At 41.0% G+C, this 19,831-nt stretch overlaps 1 protein-coding gene and 1 long non-coding RNA gene across 5 annotated transcripts in view; one reads left to right on the forward strand and one right to left on the reverse strand.

Moving 5' to 3' along the window:
* LOC125156568 (uncharacterized) overlaps positions 1 to 13,004 on the reverse strand; it is a 53,177-nt gene extending 40,173 nt beyond the window's left edge. Inside the window, exons 1-2 of the long non-coding RNA XR_007148673.1 lie at positions 12,841 to 13,004; positions 10,991 to 11,067 (exon numbers count right to left, since the gene is read on the reverse strand). This is a non-coding gene — a long non-coding RNA (uncharacterized LOC125156568). The remainder of the gene's footprint in view (positions 1 to 10,990; positions 11,068 to 12,840) is intronic.
* A 205-nt stretch (positions 13,005 to 13,209) lies between these two features.
* TERF1 (telomeric repeat binding factor 1) overlaps positions 13,210 to 19,831 on the forward strand; it is a 34,547-nt gene continuing 27,925 nt past the window's right edge. For 3 of the 4 annotated variants that reach the window (XM_047842463.1, XM_047842465.1, XM_047842464.1), the window contains exon 1: positions 13,210 to 13,535. In XM_047842463.1, coding sequence (XP_047698419.1) covers positions 13,229 to 13,535 — 307 coding nt within the window. In that variant the 5' untranslated portion in view covers positions 13,210 to 13,228. Of the gene's footprint in view, positions 13,536 to 15,846; positions 16,019 to 19,831 lie in introns of all 4 variants that reach the window. The other variant, XM_047842466.1, reaches the window with a different exon arrangement.

The raw sequence follows: 19,831 nt of genomic DNA on the forward strand, positions 1-19,831 counted from the left end.
GGCCATGACTTTCTAAATTCAAAGTAATCACCAAGGGATTAGTACAATAAATAAAAACAAAACTACATTAAGAAAGAGTATCATGAAATTTCAGATGACTATAAATAAAGAAGAAATTGTAAAAGCTTCCAGACAGGAAAAAAATTTCCAAACAGAGATTAAACACTTTAATTGCTGGGGCGCCTGGGTGGCTCAGATGGTTAAGCCTGCGACTTCAGCCTACGTCATGATCTCACTGTTCCCAAGTTCAAGCTCCACATCAGGCTTTGTACTGACAGCTCAGAGCCTGGAGCCTGTTTCAGATTCTGTGTCTCCTTTCTCTACCCCTCCCCCACTTACACTCTGTCTCTCTCAAAAATAAATTAAAAAATTAAAAACTTTAATTGCAACAGACGTCTCTATGGTATTCCTGGAAGCTAAAAAAAAAAAAAAAATGGAACAATTATCTCCCAGCAATTCTTTTTTTTTTTTTTTTAACATTTATTTATTTTTGAGACAGGGAGAGACAGAGCATGAACGGGGGAGGGTCAGAGAGAGGGAGACACAGAATCCGAAACAGGCTCCAGGCTCTGAGCTGTCAGCACAGAGACCGACGCGGGGCTCAAACTCACAGACCGCGAGATCATGACCTGAACCGAAGCCGGTCGCTTAACAGACTGAGCCACCCAGGCGCCCCTCTCCCAGCAATTTGTAATTGTGCATTCTGTATTCAAACTATCCATCCAATGAGAAGGGAGAATTAGTATATATTTAGGCAAGAATAGTAAGGTCCCATACAGAGAGTAAGGGCACACTTTTACAGATGTTGGTTGTCAAAAGAGGAAACATAGTAAACCACATTGATGTATGTTACTTGTTTTTGTGCAGAAGATTTCAAACCAGCTTCACACATCTCTGGCCCCGATCCCACCTCACATTCTACCCTCTTGTATGTTGGCCTTACAAGTAAGCTAGTAATAAAGAATATGACAGATTTTTTTTAAGACTGAAAATCTTTGCGTGAGGGGGCATTATATACTATGTATTCTATTGTTTACTGGAATATTCCATTAGATAGTGACCTCTGCTGGGAAGAAGAAATATATCACCAAAGCTGACAAAATAAGTAGTCAAATTCATCTCTTTAGTCAAGGAATTGGTTAATTTGGAAAGGCAATGCTGGCCAAATCTGTTATTAAGAATTGTTAAGGGGGGCCCTGGATGGCTCAGTTGGTTGAGCATCTGACTCTTGATTTCAGTTCATGTCATGATCTCATGGTTCACGGGACTGATCCCCGTGTTGGGCTCTGTGCAGACAGCATGGAGCCTGGCTGGGATTTTCTCTATCTCCCTCTCTCTTTCTCTCTCTCTGTCTCTACCCCTCTTGCACTCTCTAAATAAATAAATAAATAAATAAATAAATAAATAAATAAATAGGAATTGTTAAGGCACAACTGTGCTCTGAATATCTTTATTTCAAAAATGATTCTATGAAGTATTTCAAAGTTGTGTAGTATAGAAAATAATATAATAAACACATACCTGTCACCCACCCTTATCAAATCTTAACATTTTCCCATTTTTTAAGTAAAATAATTACATATATGTGAGGCCTCTTACATCCCCCTTCCTGAAAACAGTTCCTTCCTCCCCTGTCAAGGGGGCATTACTTAGTATTCGTCTTTCTCATGAATTTTTTTCTCCTTCATATGAAAGTATCATATATAATATAGAGTGTAATGTGTGGCAGGTTTTAAATTTTTTATAAAACTGGGATTTTATAAAAATGGGATTACACACACATTTCTATCTGAAATTTACCCCTTTCTGCTGGTTGAATTGTCCTGTTAGTGTGATCTTGTCCCCCTCCCTTGGGGAAAAAACCCAAAACACTGAGACTTAAACTGATAAGGAAAACGTGATTCTTCATAATAGAGGTAGGTAAGGTAATTTCTAAAGGGATCCTGTACAACAGCGTTTGAGTATCAGGACAAAGGAGAAAACCAGGAGGAGTTAGTATTATTGAGCACTTACAATATGCCAGACAGCATTTTAAGTGACTTCGTTGGTTAAGTAATTTGTCCTCATGGCAACTCTTCCTCAGGGACCTCCACTTTTCAAAGGAAGAAACCAAGGCGAATAGAAGTTACCTAGTTTGTAGGTATCAAGTAGGTCACACTGCTGAGCTGCAGGCCAGGAGACCAACCCCCCTCTGACTCTCTGTTCTGAACTCTGATACATAGATAAGGCTTATAAAGAATTCTAGTGTACTACTGATGGGGATGCACTTGATTCCTACCATGTTCCCTTCCTTGTGGCTTTCTGAGACTCCCAGCTGGGCCCCAAAGGGTGGTGACAGTGGCTCTCTTCTCTCTATTCTGAAATTTAACTGACCAGAAATTGAGCATCCTCCTGCATGCAAAACCTCTTGGTCCCTTGACATGAGAAAAACTAAGACCGTGGTCCCTTGGCATGAGAAAAACTAAGATTGTGGTCCCTTGGCATGAGAGAAGCTAGGATTTGTTCTTGACTCCAGCAACTGGGACTTGAGATGAGTCAAATATAACAACTTCTCTGGATCCACTCTTTTAAACAAGGCAAAATATTATCCTTTTCCATTTGAAATAATCTTGTTGTGAGAAAGAATAATTTAATGTGCTGTGACATCCTGAGTCATTAAATAGGAGCGTCTAGCAGTGCTATGCACTTATTTGCAAAAGTTGATATGCATGAGAGCTTTTGGCTTTAATTCTTTAGCAGAGAGAAAGGGGAAGTAGACCTCCAGGCCTAAGTAAAAGTGACAAAGAAAATCGACTCTGGTTCGTGTCTGCTCCCCTAGAGGGAGACTTCTAGGGATAAGCGGGAATAGCATGGGGTCACAGTACCCAGTTTCAGGTCCTGGGTCCCTATCTTACTAAGTAGCTAGCTCACTTACCAGTCATGGGTGAGTTAACAACCCTCTGTGCTGCAGGCCCAACCTCTATAAAACCATAGGATCATAATAGTATCTACCTAATAAACTTGCTGGAAGATTAAATGAGACCATGCATACAATGCCCTTAGGAAAGTCCCCAGCACCCATTAAACATGCAATAAATATTAGGTATGGTTGACATCAACATCATCATCATCATCATCATCAGTATCTAGCTGATGGAACTTGCTCTGACCTCCTGAAGAGAAAGGGGGTAAGGACAGAATTGGAAAGCTCTGGGTTTTTTCTGAATACATGCAATAAATGTTAGAGTATTATTTAGTACTTAATAGCTGAAGTTTTCAAATTCTATAAATCTCAATGGTAAGAATGTTTTCTATTCTTTTGGATATCAATTTCTTCTAGTCATGTCTAAGAAAACTCCAACATACATTGACTCAATAAGTACTGATTGAACACCTACCATGTGACAGGGATTTTTCTAAGCATTAGGAATACAGTAGTAGACAAGGCAGACAAAAATACCTTCCCTCATAAATCTTATGTTTTAATGAAAGAAACTCACAAAGGAAAACCTAACATACAAATACGATCAGTTAGTGATACATGCTATGCAGAGTATTGCAGATGAGAGATATTTAGATTGGTCAAGGAAAGCTTCTCTCAAGTCCCAATAGTTTATTTTTGGTTTTGTTTCCCTTGCCTCAAGAGATGTATCTAGTGTGGCCGATGTCAAAGAGGTTACTGCCTGTGTTCTCCTCTAGGATTCGAATGGTTTCATGTCTCACATTTAGATCTTTAATCCATTTTGAATTTATTTTTGTGTATAATGTGGATGGAGCTGGAGGGCATTATGCTAAGTGAAATAAGTCAGTCAGAGAAAAACAAACACCGTATGAATTCACTCATATGTGGAATTTAAGAAACAACAACAACAAATGTGATCACAGGGGAAGAAAAGATAGGCAAACCAAGAAACAGACTCTTAACTACAGAGAACAGATGGTTAGTAGAGGGGAGGTGGATGAGGGGATGGCTTAAGTAGGTGATGGGGATTAAGGAGTGCAATTGTTGTGATGAACACCAGGTGTTGTATGTAAGTATGGAACCACTAAATTGTACACCTGAAACTAATATTAGTTCACTGTATGTTCCTGGAATTTAAATAAAAACTTAAAAAAAAAAAAAAAGAAAGCTTCTCTGAAGAAGGTGGCATTTGAATGAAATGAGTTACCAAGAGATCTATGCAGTTATTTGAGAGAACAATCAGGTCAGAGGGAACAGCAAGCGCAAAGTCCCTGAGGCAAGAGTGAGCGTGGCTTATTTAAGGAATAGCAAGAAAACCAGAATGGTTACAGCAGAGTGAGCAATGGGCAGAGTTTGCAGGAGCTATGGTTAGAAACATAAGTAGAAACAAGGTCATATAATGCATCTTAGTCCTTAGTAAGGAGTTTGGACTTCACTCTAAGAGTGACCACAAATCAGGGGTGCCTGGGTGGCTCAGTCAGTTGAGCGTCCGACTTCAGCTCAGGTCATGATCTCACAGTCTGTGAGTTCGAGCCCCGTGTCGGGCTCTGTGTTGACAGCTCAGAGCCTGGAGTCTGCTTTGGATTCTGTGTCTCCCTCTCTCTCTGCCTCTCCCCTGCTCATGCTCGGTCTCTGTCTCAAAAGTAAACAAACATTAAAAAAAAATTTTTTTTTAAAGAGTGATCACAAACCATTATAGATTTGAGCAGGTGGGAAAACAAAAGATTGGGGTAAAAGCAAAGAGATCCATTGGGAGGCTACTGGGGTCCAAATGAGATGATGACTACGTAACTGAAGGTGGAGATGAAGACTATGGTTAGTCGTCACAGTCTGGATCTATTATGAAAGTAGAGCTGAGCCAAGCTATTGCAGGACTACAAGTGTTGTGTGGGGTAAAGAAAGGAATTAAGGATGAAGCCTGTGTTTGGGGCCCAATTAATTAGCTAAGTGTGTGGAACTGCCATTTACTGAGGTGTAGGGGAGGAACACTCTTTCTTCTCTCCTAGTTTCTTTGGCTGTTTTTTTTTTTAATTTTTTTTAATGTTTTTATTTATTTTTGAGACAAAGAGAGACAGAGCACGAGCAGGGGAGGGGCAGAGAGAGAGGGAGACACAGAATCCGAAACGGACTCCAGGCTCTGAGCTGTCAGCACAGAGCCCGATGCGGGGCTCGAACTCATGAATCACGAGATCATGACCTGAGCCAAAGTCAGACGCTTAACCGACTGAGCCACCCAGGCGCCCCGTTTCTTTGGCTGTTCTAATAATTAAATTGACATAAGGCAGATTAACAGGAGAAAAATTTAATCTTGTATGTGCGGGAACTCACAAAAATAGGACAGAGAAGTGACCAAAGTGGGCATCTTTTAGACAAAGAAATAATAAATTTGTGAAAAACTGACAAGACAAGGAGTTTGGGCTTGATGGAGGAAATTGATAAAGAAGTAACAGGGTTTGTTTATACAGCCTTCCTGGTCCTGAATTCCCTATCTCTGGTGATAAGGATATCTCTTACCCTCCAGGTGCAGGAGGGTGCCCTTCGCATGGGAATTTATTTCCTACTTTTAAGGGAACAGAGAAGGGTCAGAGTGTCCTTCTTGTACCAGCTGTTTCTTAAGTAACTTTAATTTTAAATAATCAATATCAATCAAAATAATATCAATAATCAGTAATCAAAGTGGCATATTTTAGGGTGGCCTGCCCTGAAACCCATCAGGGGGAAGATGAGGGGTGGGTCTTGTTTGATAGAGTGGGGATATATACAGACTTGTCAAATTTAGATGCATGCAATCCAAGCAGTGGTATGGGGTAGCTCAGCAGAAATGTTGGGGAGGGAGACTTATGTCTGAATCTCAACAAGATCTAAATGACCTTAAACAACAGGAGGAAAAGGGGCACCTGGGTGGCTCACTTGGTTAAGCGTCCAACTCTCAGTTTCGGCTCAGGTCATGATCTCATGGTTTCGTGAGTTTGAGCCCCGCATAGGGCTCTGCACTGACAGTGTGGAGCCTTTTTGGGATCCTCTCTCTCTCTCTCTCTCTCTCTCTCTCTCTCTCTGTGTGTGTGTGTGTCCCTCCCCTACTCACAGTGTCTCTGTATCTTTCAAAATAAATAAATAACCTTAAAAAAATAAAACAGGAGAAAAGGAGATCAACGAGAATGAATATAGTGAGAATCAAGAAGAGGTTCAAAGCTGAGGATGAGGTTTTTCCAACATTTAGAGTTTAGCAAGACATGGAATAGCCAACAGGAATACTGACAAGTGGCTAGTAAGTATGAGGAAAACTAGAAGGGGATAACAGCCTGCAAGTCCAATAAAGAAAATGTATCAGGAGGAGGGTGTGATCAATTGGTCTATGATGTTGAGTTTTCCATAACTCTTAGGTATCACAGAATAATCTTTTTTGTTTGTTTTTGTTGAGAGAGAGAGAGAGGTGGGGGAAAGAAAAGGGAGGGAAAGAGAGAGAGAGAGACAGAGAGAGAGAGAGACAGAGAGAGAGAGAGACAGAGAGAGAGAGACAGAGAGAGAGAGAATCCCAAGCAAACTCCATGCCTGGTGCAGAGCCCAACACGGGTTCCATCTCATGAACCGTGAGACCATGACCTGAGCTTGAATCAAGAGTTGGACACTTAACTGACTGAGCTACCCATGCACCATGGGTATCAGGAAATAATTTTAATAGCTGGTATCTGCATATATCTGTATGGCAGTTTACAGTGGCAAAGCATGTTGGTACAATAATTATACAGAACATCCTGTGAAACATGAGTGCAATGATCAATTATGAGACATGGTGTCTGTGATGTTTCACTCAGAAGTTCATAGTCCACATTAATGCATGCATTTAGTATGTGGCTCTGAGAAGTTAATGGAAAAGAAAACTGCTAACTTTTTTAAAACCAGGAATTTCCCAAATTGTTTTTTTTTTTAATTTTTTTAATGTTTTTATTTATTTTTGAGACAGAAAGAGACAGAGCATGAGCAGGGGAGGGGCAGAGAGAGAGCGAGACACAGAATCCGAAGCAGGCTCCAGGCTCTGAGCTGTCAGCACAGAGCCTGACGGGTGGCTTGAACTCACGGACCGTGAGATCATGACCTGAGCTGAAGTTGGACGCTTAACTGACTGAGCCACCCAGGCGCCCCTCCAAATTGTTTTTTTAATTGAGATTTTGGGGAGTAATTTATAAGCAGTAAAATCCAACCATTTTAGGAATACAATTTTATGAGTTTTTATACAATCATGTAACTACCACCACAACCTAAGTGATTTTATTTTTTTTTTTTTTTCCAACCTAAGTGCTTTTAAATCACAAATTGGGCCAACGTGGAATGTCTCTAGCTCCACTTTGGGAAATGTTTATTGAGGGTTTGTGAACATTTGCACATATGTTATCCCACTTAACCCTCATGCCAGCTCTCTGAGCTACACAGTGATGGGGTTCAGGACACACTACCCCAAAATGTGGCACCTGGGCACGTTAAATATCTTAAGCTTAAAAAGTTTTGTGTAAATGGCAGAACCAGGAAGGTCACTCTGGCCTCCATCACTCTTTTTTCCCTGAAACAGGCCATAAAACTCCCATGTGAAACGTACCCTCCCTATGCCAGGAGGAGGGAAGACATCACTAGAGACCAGGAATTTGGGGCCAAGAAGTCTATATAAACAAACCTTGTTAAACTAACCTTTATCTTCCTAGACACTTCTTCACCATCTACTACCTCTCGCCCAAACTTCACAAAATGACTGTTTCTTCATCTAAAAGGAATAAAACCTTCCTACTCTGGTCACTTCTTTGGCTCTTCATTCTCTTGTGGAGGCTCCCCTGTACACGTAAAAATTCAATAAAGTTTGTATCATTTTCTCTTATGAATCTGTCATTGTCAGTTTAATTTTCAGACACAGCCAGGGACCCTAAGAGGGTTGAGGAAAAACTTTTCCCCATTTGCAATACCATTATTTCTCTATAAGACAGAGAAAGAAAGAGGCACAAAGAAGTAAAGAATCATGCCCAAGGTCTCACAAACCTCCTCAGTGAAAGAGGTAGATTGAAACAGATCCTCTTTTCACTTGGCACAGTGGGAAAACAACAGATAAACTACCAACAACTAAGACTATTTACGGAGTCCTTGATTCATCAAGCATCTCTTTAAAGCAGGTGTCGTAATTCTTAACATATAGGAGTTAAGTGTTGAGGGGTTAATCAATTTGCTCAAGGGTAAAGAGTTAGAAATTAGCAGAGAAAAAATTCAAATCTAGGTCTTTCTGAATTCAGAGCCTGAAATCCCAGCTGCATCATACTGTGCTGTCCTATACAGTAGCCACTAGCCATATTTGGCTATTTGAGAACTTGAAATGTGGCTACTCCAAATTGATATGCGTGTAAATGTAAAATATACATAGAATTTTGAAGACATTTTAAAAATATAAAATATCTCAGTGATTTTTTATACTGATTACATGTTAAAACAATATTTTGGATATATTGAATTAAATAAATTATTGTATTAAAATGAATTTCATAGGTGGCTCAGTCGGTTAAACATCCGACTTCGGCTCAGGTCATGATCTCACAGTTCGTGGGTTCGAACCCCGGATCAGGCTCTATGCTGACAGTGCAGAGCCTGGAGCCTGCTTCAGATTCTGTGTCTCCCTCTGTCTCTGCCCCTACCCGGCTCATGCTCTGTCTCTCTCTTTCAAAAATAAATAAACATAAGAAAATAATAAAATGAATTTCACCTCTTTTTACTTTTTAAAATGTGTCTCCTAAAAAATTAAAAATATGTAGCTCATACACTGCTTTAATAAATAGAAGCTGACCAAACAATTTATTTCTTAGTGTTGCAGTCAAGAGATTTCCCCTTATTTTTCCATCCAGGGTAGAACATATCACCAGACACATTGTTTTATCCAGAGTTGGTTTGTTTCTGGAGGAAATAGTTAGAAACAGGATTCTTCCTCTGGTCCCCAGCTGTTTACAGTCATTTTCTTTTGCACCCACACAAGTTATTGCTTTCACTTTTGGTAGATTCATTTTTATTAAAAATATTAGCTAACCAATGACTTGTTAAAGACATACACCAGAAGGTTGCTTTTTTTTTTTTTTTAAATAAAGCAATAAAATACAATGATCATGGGGAGTCAATACTGGACATTCAGCATTTAACCCACTGCATTTCCTTGCAGGGTGAACTAGCACCTGGGTGATGCCTGCATTCTGTCAGTCATGTCGCACGCTAATCCTGAAAAGCACATAATACCTCCTAAAATATCTCAAGGGGTTAGAAAGATCTTCTAAATATTTTTAAATCTCTAAAGAATAAGAATTGCCTAAAATATGTTCCTTCCTGAAACCTGCTTCATTTTAGTTCTAAATATTCTTTTAGTCCTTGATATTAATTTGATTCTGACTAAGGAAGAAGTCTTCATAAGTAAGAGTGTGCTTCTTTACTGGAATTATAGTGTATGTATATATGTATATATGTGTACACATATATAGTACATATATATGTGCATATGTGTGCGCATATATATGTATATGTAATGTATATGCATATGTATATGTATACTTACATATTTACCTATAGTGCCCACTACCTCCAAGTGGAGTCGAAATCTGGCACTTATCTATTATCATTTTATTTGTGTGGTTCAGTAGCTATCAACCTGTTTCTGTATTGGAATCTACGGGGGAAATTTTGAAAAACCCAAATGTTCAAACCTTGCCCCTAGAAATTCTGATTTAGTGAATATGAAGTTTCCCTCAGCCCAGTGAGAAAATCTGACGCACAACTGAGGTTGAGAACTATTTGTGAGGACAGTAAAACTAGTGTTTTAGGCTCCCTAAACTTACTTCTTTTTTTAATAAATATTTATTTATTTTTGAGAGCATGGGAGAGGCAGAGAGAGAGGGAGACACAGAATCCGAGCAGGCTCCAGGCTGTCAGCACAGAGCCTGATGCGGGGCTTGAACTCGAGAAACACAAGTTCATAACCTGAGCCGAAGTCAATGCTCAACTTACTGAGCCATCCAGGTGCCCCTCCCTAAACTTACTTTTAAAAAAGAAACTAGTTTGCACCCAGATCTCTCTTCTGTCCTCTGTGCCTGCAAGGATACTAAGCACCTCTGCTCAAATTTCTTACCAAAATCTCTTTGGCTTAGATGCTTTCCCTCAACCAAACGCCTACTAGGGTTTTTATAAGCATCACTCATTAGTCTGATGTTTATGTACGGTGGGTATATATGTGCATGAGTGTGTCCCAACTGGACTATAACTCTTTAAGGAGAAGGATAACATCTTTATGTTTACCACACCCCAATTTAGGCAAATGCACATCACACACCGGGTACTTAGTTTAAAAAAAAAAAAAAAAAAAAAAGAATGTTTCAAAAGTACCTACAATAATCCCCAACTTACAGTGGTTTGACTTACAATTTTTCAACTTCTTGATGGTGTGAATCAGTGGAAACCATACTTTGAATTTTGACTTCTGATCTCTTCCCACTAGCAGTATTTGATAAGATATTCTCTCACGATACTGGCGGCAGCAGCAAGCTGCAGCTCCCTGTCAGCCACATGATCACAAGGGTAGACAACCAATATACTTACAACTGTTCTGTTTTCCACTGTCAGTACAGTATTCGGTAAATTGCATAAGATATTCAACACCTTCTTATAAAATAGGCTCTGTATTAGATGATTTTGCCCAACTGTAGGCTAATGTAAGTGTTCTGAACACATTTAAGGTAGGCTAGGCTATGCTGTGATGTTCAGTAGGTTACATGTATTAAATGCATTTTTGACTTACAGTATTTCCCACCTATGATAGTTTTATTGGGGCATAACCCCACTGTAAATAGAGCAAGGTCTGTAAGTAAGATCATGAGGTGCTCTTAAGAACATCACAAAACAAATCAAATCCCTCCCCTAATAAACAGCCTTTTAACTGAAGATAATTGTAGCAGTTATGGATCTCAGTCCATATACCCAAGTTTGCAAGAAACATAATCTTCTAATATTACCCACACTCATGATTTTCTCCCCACTCACCCATTCCTTCACCTCAGATTACTAGAATCCATCACCTTGAAAGCAGTCCCGAAGGAAATGATACATTATGAACTTTCCTGCCAGAAAAAAAGAAAAAAAGCACCATCTCAGAATGTTTACGAATTGCATAAGTTTTCCTGAAATGCCATGTGTTTGAATTATCTATCATACCATTAAATTAAATATGGCTAAAGTGTTATTGGGACTTTATGTATTATAAGTTTTATTGTAGGTATTTCATACTTATTACAGCTGAGTTTTCTGATCATAGTGATGTCAAAGTATTATTTACAGGAACAAACCTACCATCCATGTTGTTGTTGATGGGCAGGTTTAAAAAATTAAGAAAAAACAATTTTTTTTCTGAGAGACCTCCTCCTCCAGGCCTATTTTCTGGCCCACAACCCAATAAAACTCTGTATTACTGACTTTCTGTTGGGATAAAATTTTAAAATAACTTTTGACCCACCCTATTAGGCCAGCGCTTCTTAAATTCTCTTCAGTGAAATACCAGCAAGGGAAGAAGACAGAGAATGTAGTATATAGCTGGATGTAGCTCCAAACCAAAATTTTGTTGCTGATTAGGATTAAATCTTAATGAAATTCTTCACCTCATTTCATTATACACCATTGCTTTAAATAGTAAAAAATGTTTCACTTCCCTGAATCTTTCAGTAAATTGATTTCATAGAAAAATATGTTTACTTTGTGGATTTGAATAAATTGGCGATACACTTAAGAATAACCCTTAACTCCAGCTGGGAAGAAGAGGAGGCTTGGAGGAAAGGAAGGAGAAGCAGGCTCCACGTGAGAGCCTTGCATGGCAAAAAAAAGTTTCAGTTTGGAAACCCAGTGTTTGTTTGCTATGTTCATAATGTACCTTAACCCTTACTCCCTTAGACCCTGTTCCCCATTGTTTGCAAGCAGGACTTACCTTCTATAGGGCCATTAGAGCTTGAAGGTACATTCCCGTCTGACTCATGTCCCTCTTTCCAGATAGTACAAATGCCCTGCTTTTCCAGCTAATGTTGAGCACTTATTATGTACCTGGTTTCGTTTTAAATTCTTTATATTTGTCAAGTCTTTTAATCTTCCCAACAAGCCTTTGATGAGGCTATTATTATTATACCCAATATACAGAAAAGAAAATTGAGATATAATTCCTTCAAGGTCACCCAGCTAGTGGATAACTGGTAGGGGACATTCCAACCTAGGCATTCTTAACCGCTGCAATATTGTGCTTTAAATGACTCAACATTTAAACTGTGTGTAAAATTAAAACACATAAAGGATTGATAATGTTGGATGTGTTATAAAGGGTTTTAAAGTAAACTTTTTATTCATATTGAATATGGAAACGTGCATAAATCATGTTCAAAAGTAACTATCACCCACATAGAGAAACAGAACATAACTAGAGGCCCCCCCATCACCTCTTATGCTCTAAGTTTCAAAGTTCAAAATAATCATTCACTTAGTGTTGTACAAGTTGAACTCTATGCCTATTTAAGACCCTAATTAAATTCATTTCCATAGTAATATACTCTTTCTAGAGTAGTGATCCTCAAAATGTGGTCCCCAGACAAGCAACCTAGCATCATCTGGGAACTTGTTATACTTGCAAATTCAAGGACCTCCATCCAGACCTACAGAACAGAAACTCTGGGCGTGAAGCTCAGCAATTACGTTTTAACAAGCCCCCGAGCTGATTGTGATGCACGCTAAGGTTGGAGAGGCTTGGATGTAAGTCCGTTGTAACGGTTTTGGTTGGTGATCACGTATTGTGTTAAGTGAATACTACCGCCTAAAGTGTTAGGCGTGGATAACGGTGACAAGTTCTAATCACCTACCTTTTTGAAGTACACTGCGGGTAAAATGCTTTCTATTTTAACTAACCGTGTTGCTGTTGCCGTCAATGTTGCATTTTATCAGGAGTATAAAGCAATGTTGCCTTTATCAGGCTCCTCACCTCCTAACCTCACTAGTCTCCCAGTCCGTAGTAGTCCAGTTTACCAACAAAGCCCGGCTGCAGCGTGGCGGGGAATTCAACATCCTGAAGCGGGAGCAGGCCTCGGCCAATCAAATGCAAGGCTTAAGTCGCTCGCCGACCCTGGCGGTGTGATTGGTGGTTTCCCGCCGGCGGAAGAGACCTTTCGAGGCACCGCCCAGGGCCCTCCCGCACTAGCCAATCGTCGCTCGGCGCCTGGGGCGGGGGCGGACTCGCGCGAGTGATTTAACATGGCGGAAAATGGTGTCTTGGCGGCTCCGAGCCCGCGGGGGCGTGCGGATGGGGAGGACGCGGAGCCCCCGGAAGAGCGAATGGCAGAAACGCCGAGAGATGATCAGGAGCAGTTTGAGTGCCAGGAACTGCTGGAATGCCAGGTGCAGGTGGGGGTCCCAGAGGAAGAGGAAGACCCGGGCCTAGTGGCCGAGGCTGAGGCGGTCGCTGCTGGCTGGATGCTCGATTTCCTCTGCCTCTCTCTTTGCCGGGCCTTCCGCGACGGCCGCTCTGAGGACTTCCACCGGACCCGCGACAGCGCAGAGGGTGAGTGCTGGGCGCGCCCGGTTCGGGGCTGCGCTGAGGCCGGGGGCGACGACGCGGAGCGGGGCGGGAACCTCTGCGAGCTGTCAAGCCCAGTTTGCAGCGCAGTACCCCTGGGGGGTCGGGGGACCCGGGCTTCTGCGGCGCAAGACCCGAGGCTCTGAGTTGAAGTTGGTTCGAATCCCGCACCCGCCTGTTTGCAGCTTCTCAGTTTTTCTCAGATTCTGTTTTTCTCTTCAGTAAAGAGAGAATTAGAATTAGACCGCCATTTAGAATTGATGCAGGATCAAACGAGTTAAAATGTATAAAATTGCCCAGAGTCTCAAGTCCTTTTTCTCCTTTGGCGCTTGTATTTGTTGTTTTTATCGACTCAGGTGTTCCTGTGATGGCATTTATAAAGCGGTCACAGTGGCCTCCAAGTGACCCAGGCATCAGTGTTTTCTATTAACTTGTGAGCTTTTTAAATCTCATTTGGCTTGGTTGCCTGCAGAATAAAAGTCACTGTCAATGAAATTTACTGCCTGCACAACACAGTCTGTAAGCGATGGACAAAAACAGATTCAGAGAAGACTGGCTTTTTCAATGAGAACAGAAAGATACGCTGGTATTTAATATAAAATTAAACACTTCAGGGGCGCCTGGGTGGCGCAGTCGGTTAAGCGTCCGACTTCAGCCAGGTTACGATCTCGCGGTCCGTGAGTTCGAGCCCCGCGTCAGGCTCTGGGCTGATGGCTCGGAGCCTGGAGCCTGTTTCCCATTCTGTGTCTCCCTCTCTCTCTGCCCCTCCCCCGTTCATGCTCTGTCTCTCTCTGTCCCCCAAAAAAATAAATAAACGTTGAAAAAAAAAATTTTTTTTTTAAATTAAACCCTTCAGAAAACAGTATCGACACATGTCATCTTCATGGTCATCCCGTAAATTAGGCAGGTAATCTTAGTTTATAGAGGAGTGGACTAGTCAAGCAGTCTAAAGTGTTGGTAGGTTAAAAGGAATGTTCCACACCTGTGCCTTATCTTCCGCTCCAAGAACCTTTCCATATACTGACTGTGTCAGATAGCACTAGAGCCATGGTTAATTACCATTAATTAGAAAGTTAAATCCTGAAATGAAGCCAGTTCGTTATACTTAAAATTATTTAAAAAGTACACTTTGGGGAGAAAGGTAAGATTATCTGTGTATTAATGAATTTGAGTTGGAAACATTAGTATCAGCTCCTGTTTGGCTCAATACAGGCATAAATGGTGTTAAGAAACATCATTCATTGGGTAAATTTGTGGATCCAGTTGGCTTTATTAAACAATTTCATGAATTGGGCAGCATCCCACCCAGCCAAGCGGGGAGGAGGTTGGAGAAGTTGTACAAAATGGAAGATTTTTATAGGAAGGAGGGCAGGGCAAGAAAGTTATAAGCAAAAGAAAAGGATTGTTCCAGTCTGGGTCCATTCCCTTTAGGAGGAACAGCAGGCGTCTTACGCACATTACCTCATCCTTCTTTGGGGGATGGAGAAGGCCCATTTGGCAGACTTTTTGGCTCCAGTCACAAAATTCCTACCAACCGGTTTAGACTATTTGGGGAAGGTTGAAAGTGCAGCCAGATTTGGTGGTAAGCCCAGTTTGGGGACTTAGCCTGAGTGACACCATTTTGGGCCTGTGGTTTTCTTTTAACAATGATTACATATAGAAATGTTTATGCATATTTCTATACATGTCTAGACACAGGTTAGTTAGTATATATTCATTTCTTATTCTGTTAGACGAAAGGGCACAGAAGCAATGTAACCCTACGTAGTAACCTAGCACTGGAGGCTTGGTTTCTAATACCATTCCTTAATAAAGGGAACCAGCGCTCTTTGGAGAAATGGCCTGAATCTGACACTGGGACAGGAGATAGGACAGATGAACCTGGAGCATCTTGTGCCAGGAAGTAAGGAAGTGCTAACAGCAAACCCCCAGACAAAAAGAACTTTTGGGGGTACAAAGGGAACAGTAGACAGCTGTAAGAGCTCCCAATGGCCAGAGCAACTCGAGCAAGAAAATAGTTTGAATTCTAACCCAAAGGTAAAATATTTATCTGTGAGCCCATACTGATGTAAATAAATGATGGAATAAATAAGGAAATGAGATAAGAAACAAATCTCCTGCAGAAGAATTCCAAGTAATTTATGAAGCTACTATGTCGTCAAGGAGGTGAAACCAAACACCCCACTCCTTAAGTGTGGGCTGTGCGGAGTGACTTTATTCTGAGAAGTACAGTATGGCATTGGGGGAAGGATAACTTTACAGTAGAGAAGCCTAACAAAGATTAATTCACACCTAGGTCATCAAGGTCAACAGGAACGGTGACAGTTTGGCATTATATATACTTTATATGATGTATTGAATATGGAACTTTACCTCTTTGATCTTCCTCCCAAAACTTCTTAACTCCAATCAAATTATGAGAAAAACATCAGACAAAGCCCACTACAAAATATCTCAAAACTGCCAAGGTAATCAAAACCAAGGAAAATCTGAGAAACTATGATGATGACTAAATGTAATGTGTCCTGGGTGATATCAGCAGAAAAAAAAGGACATAAGTAAAAACTGAGGCAGTCAGAAAAGAGCATGGACTTTAGTTAATGATGTATTAATATTGATTTATTAATGTAACCTGTACCATACATATACAAGATGTTATTAATAGGGGAAAGTGGGGGGAGGGTATATAGGACTTCTGTCTTCACAATAATTCTATAAATTGAAAACCTTTCTAAAAATTAAAGACTTCTTTTGAGGTTCTAGGTCAAGACCCGAGGAATAATCTAGGCCACCTCTATTATTTTTAGGATCAGGGCACAGAAAGCCAGAGAGAGTAAACTATTTTTTAAAGTTGCACTGCTAGTCAGTGACCTATAAATTGTGAACATAGTGTTGTCTCTGTATTTCCATTTTGACTGAAAGGACTTCCTTTTATCTTTTATAGGATTTCATTTACTTTTCAAAACTTTTCAAAAACACACAACTCTTGATGCTTTCTAGAAAATTCTTAGCTCTTTCATTCTGACTCACAATTATTCTCACACCTCACTTAACTTAGGCCGTTTCCAGACTAGGAAGCAGTTTAAGATAATGATTAAGAGCATGGGCTCGGCGGGGGGGGGGGGGGCGGCACCTGGGTGGCACAGTCCATTAAGCATCTGACTCTTGATTTTTTTCTGCTCAGGTGAGGATCTCAGGGGTCAGGTCATGGGATATAGTCTGGTCTCTGGCTGACGCTGACAGCAGAGCCTGCTTGGGATTCTCTCTCTTCCTCTCTCTGCCCCTCCCCTGCTCACTCTCTATCTCAAAGTAAATAAATAAACTTAAGAAAGAAAGAAAAAAAGAGCATGGGCTCCAGAATAAATTGTCTGAGTTTGATTCCTGGCTCTGCTACTTTATAGCTGTTAGACCTGAAGCAAGTTACTTACCTCTTGGTAGGTCAATTTTCTCATCTTTTTATTTGGGGTGGGGGGCAGAGAGACAGTGAGAGAGCCCAAGGAGGGATTCTCCTGTCTGTCAACACAGAGTCTGATGCGGACTCGAACTCAGGAACCATGAGATCATGACCTGAGCCGAAATCAAGAGTCAGACACTTAACCGACTGAGCCACCCAGGCGCCCTCAGTTTCCTCATCTGTAAAGTGCTGATAATAGTATCTACTTAAGAGAGTTGTTGAGAGAAACACATGAACTGATAGATATAAAGCAAGGTTTCTCGACAGCCTCAATACTGTTGACACTGTGTGTTTGCACCACATGATTCTTTGTTCTGCGTACACACGAGAGTGGAGGGGGGTGAAGGTGAGGGTTCTCCTGTGCTTTGTAGGACGTTCAGCAGCGTCCCAGACCTCAACTACTAGATGCTAGCAGCATCCCCCTTCTACTCGTGACTTTCAGAATTGTCTCTAGACACTGCTGAATGTCCCCTAAGGGACAAAATCACCCCCATTTGAAGACCACTGGTATAGAGTGCTTAGAGTAGTGCCTGGTGTTAGAAGTGCTTAAATACAGTGGCTATTGCAGCCAGTCAGTAGATCTCCCTAACGTGTTTCTGTCAGCAGTGTTTGGTTACAGGTGACGAGAAAGCAAATAACCAGGTTCAACCAGGGGAGGTTTTCATTGTTTTTATTTTGTTTTTTGGCTAGCAGGTACAAAGAACAGAAAGGCAGTGGTATTTGTAGGTACTGCATATGGACTAAATTGAATATGGAGGGAGGTGAGAGGTCTGATTTTCTTCCCTAGCATAGAGTAGATTCTTTTGTCTTGCTCCTATACCATACTTAATCTTTGTGGCATTAAAATTTTAATGGATCACTTGCGTAACTTTTGGTTTCTGTCTTTAACATTGGCTAGCAGTAGCTGTTAAGTATTGAACTGTTTAAATTTTGTATTAATTTTGTACTCTCTCTGAATCTTGTTTAATTAAATTGTAGCTGGTTTTGGTCCAGATAATCTCTGGTATAGCTTAAGATTATGCTATTTTAGAATTGAGGAAATAAATACAAGTCAACGTATTTGTCTTTTATCTGCTTAGTAGCTGCAAGACCACTTTTTGGTTTTGCTAGTTGATTTAATCTTTATATACACCAACCAAGCCCTGGGTGAAGTGTAACTGTGGAACCTTCAGGTCTTACTTTAAACATAATTTCCTCAGAAACTTTCCTATCTCCTTCCTCCAACTAGCTACTAAAACACATTCTAAGCTTTCTTTGTTATATGCATCCATAGCATTCTGTACTTGTCTTTTTCAGTTTTCTCCACGTTTTTACTTTAATTGTTCAATCATTTGTCTTTCATTGCTACATAGTAATAAATTCACTGAGATCCAGGATTATGGTTTACTCCAGCATCATACTCAATGCCTAGCATAACATCTGCGTGGGCATTCAAATATTTGGAAGACTAATATTAATAAATTTTTTTTATACATCTGCAGTTTTATTTCTTCTTTGGGGTTAGGGTTGAGGAGAAACAGGTTTTGGCTGAGAAATAAACTTTTTTGCTGAAATTGTACCCTGAAAGTTTTAAATAAGTAGAAGAAAGGGAAGATAGGTAGTTGGTAAACTGAGGCCTAAAGTTGCTGCCCCTTTTCCATGTCTGCCCCTATGACTTCTTGTCCCAAACCAAATTACAATAAAGGAAGTATTCTGCTCTTTATTTTGCTCCGGTAATGATCTAGACTGGAGACCAAGAGGGGATTGCCACCACAAGTTCCCAAGAAGGAGTGCCACAAGTTCATTTATACTATGGTCTGTGTCTGAGACACGATCCCTAAAACATCTATCAAAGAGAAAAAGGTAGCAATGTGGACTTGATTTATTTCCAGAGCTTTTCTGCCCAGCTGTCACTGATGAACACAGCGAACACCAAGGGCACGTCTCTGACGGCCCCTTCGAATTTCTGGAATAAGTATTGTTCTACTGGAGCTGAGCGGCAGCTTTTGAACATTCCTCTTAGATGAGCTGCATGTGATTTTTCTCCACACACCCTGTGGAAGCACACTCAGGTGGTTTTAGTCTGGAATTCATACACGAAGCACATTCTCCTGCCACCACAGGGTCCTCCACCAGCAGGCAGGGCAAGCCTGAGGTGCTCCCTGCCATCTCTGCCTGCACAGGGGCCACTGCTTGCTGAGCGTTGAGGTGAGAGCGCATAACTGCCAGCAGAGGGGGCTCCCCGCACCTGTAAGCCTGGGGCGCTGGGTGGCGCACCTTTCGGGACAGGGGGACCAGCTTGACTGGCCTCGTGCCTCAGTGGAGCACTCACACTGCAGCCCTCCAGGAGCTCCAAGGTCAGGGCTGCGGAGTGCCAGAGCTGCCAGCTGCCCTGGCAGAGGCTTTATCAGGACGTTCCCATGGCTATGGCGAGAAAGACAACACGCTCTTGTTGGATCAGGCTGTGCGCTCACTTCTTTGGACCCACAAGGCTTTCTGGAAAGGCCGCGGGGCCTCGGGTGCAGCAGGTGGCCACACCTCGGGCCGTCTCCTCGCTGCCAGCTTGCCCCAATAAATAGGTTTTTTAAATCTTTGTAAGTTTAACAGACTCCCTTAACTGAAACCTTGACCAAAATAATATAAAATATTTCCTGTAATATTAGGTAGGAGTTTTAAGGTATAAAATAAACTTCCAGCTAATGATTAGACACATTTTACAGTTTGAGTCTAAATCTCCCTTTTTGTTAGTATAGAGTGCTACCTGTGAAAGTACTTTTAAGTATTTATTATTCTGCATGTGAAAATCTGTTTTTATTTTACAAGAAAAGTGCTCATTGCTATTTTTCTC

The sequence above is a fragment of the Prionailurus viverrinus genome, chromosome F2 (genome assembly GCF_022837055.1).
Source record: "Prionailurus viverrinus isolate Anna chromosome F2, UM_Priviv_1.0, whole genome shotgun sequence".
Classification (NCBI taxonomy): domain Eukaryota; kingdom Metazoa; phylum Chordata; class Mammalia; order Carnivora; family Felidae; genus Prionailurus; species Prionailurus viverrinus.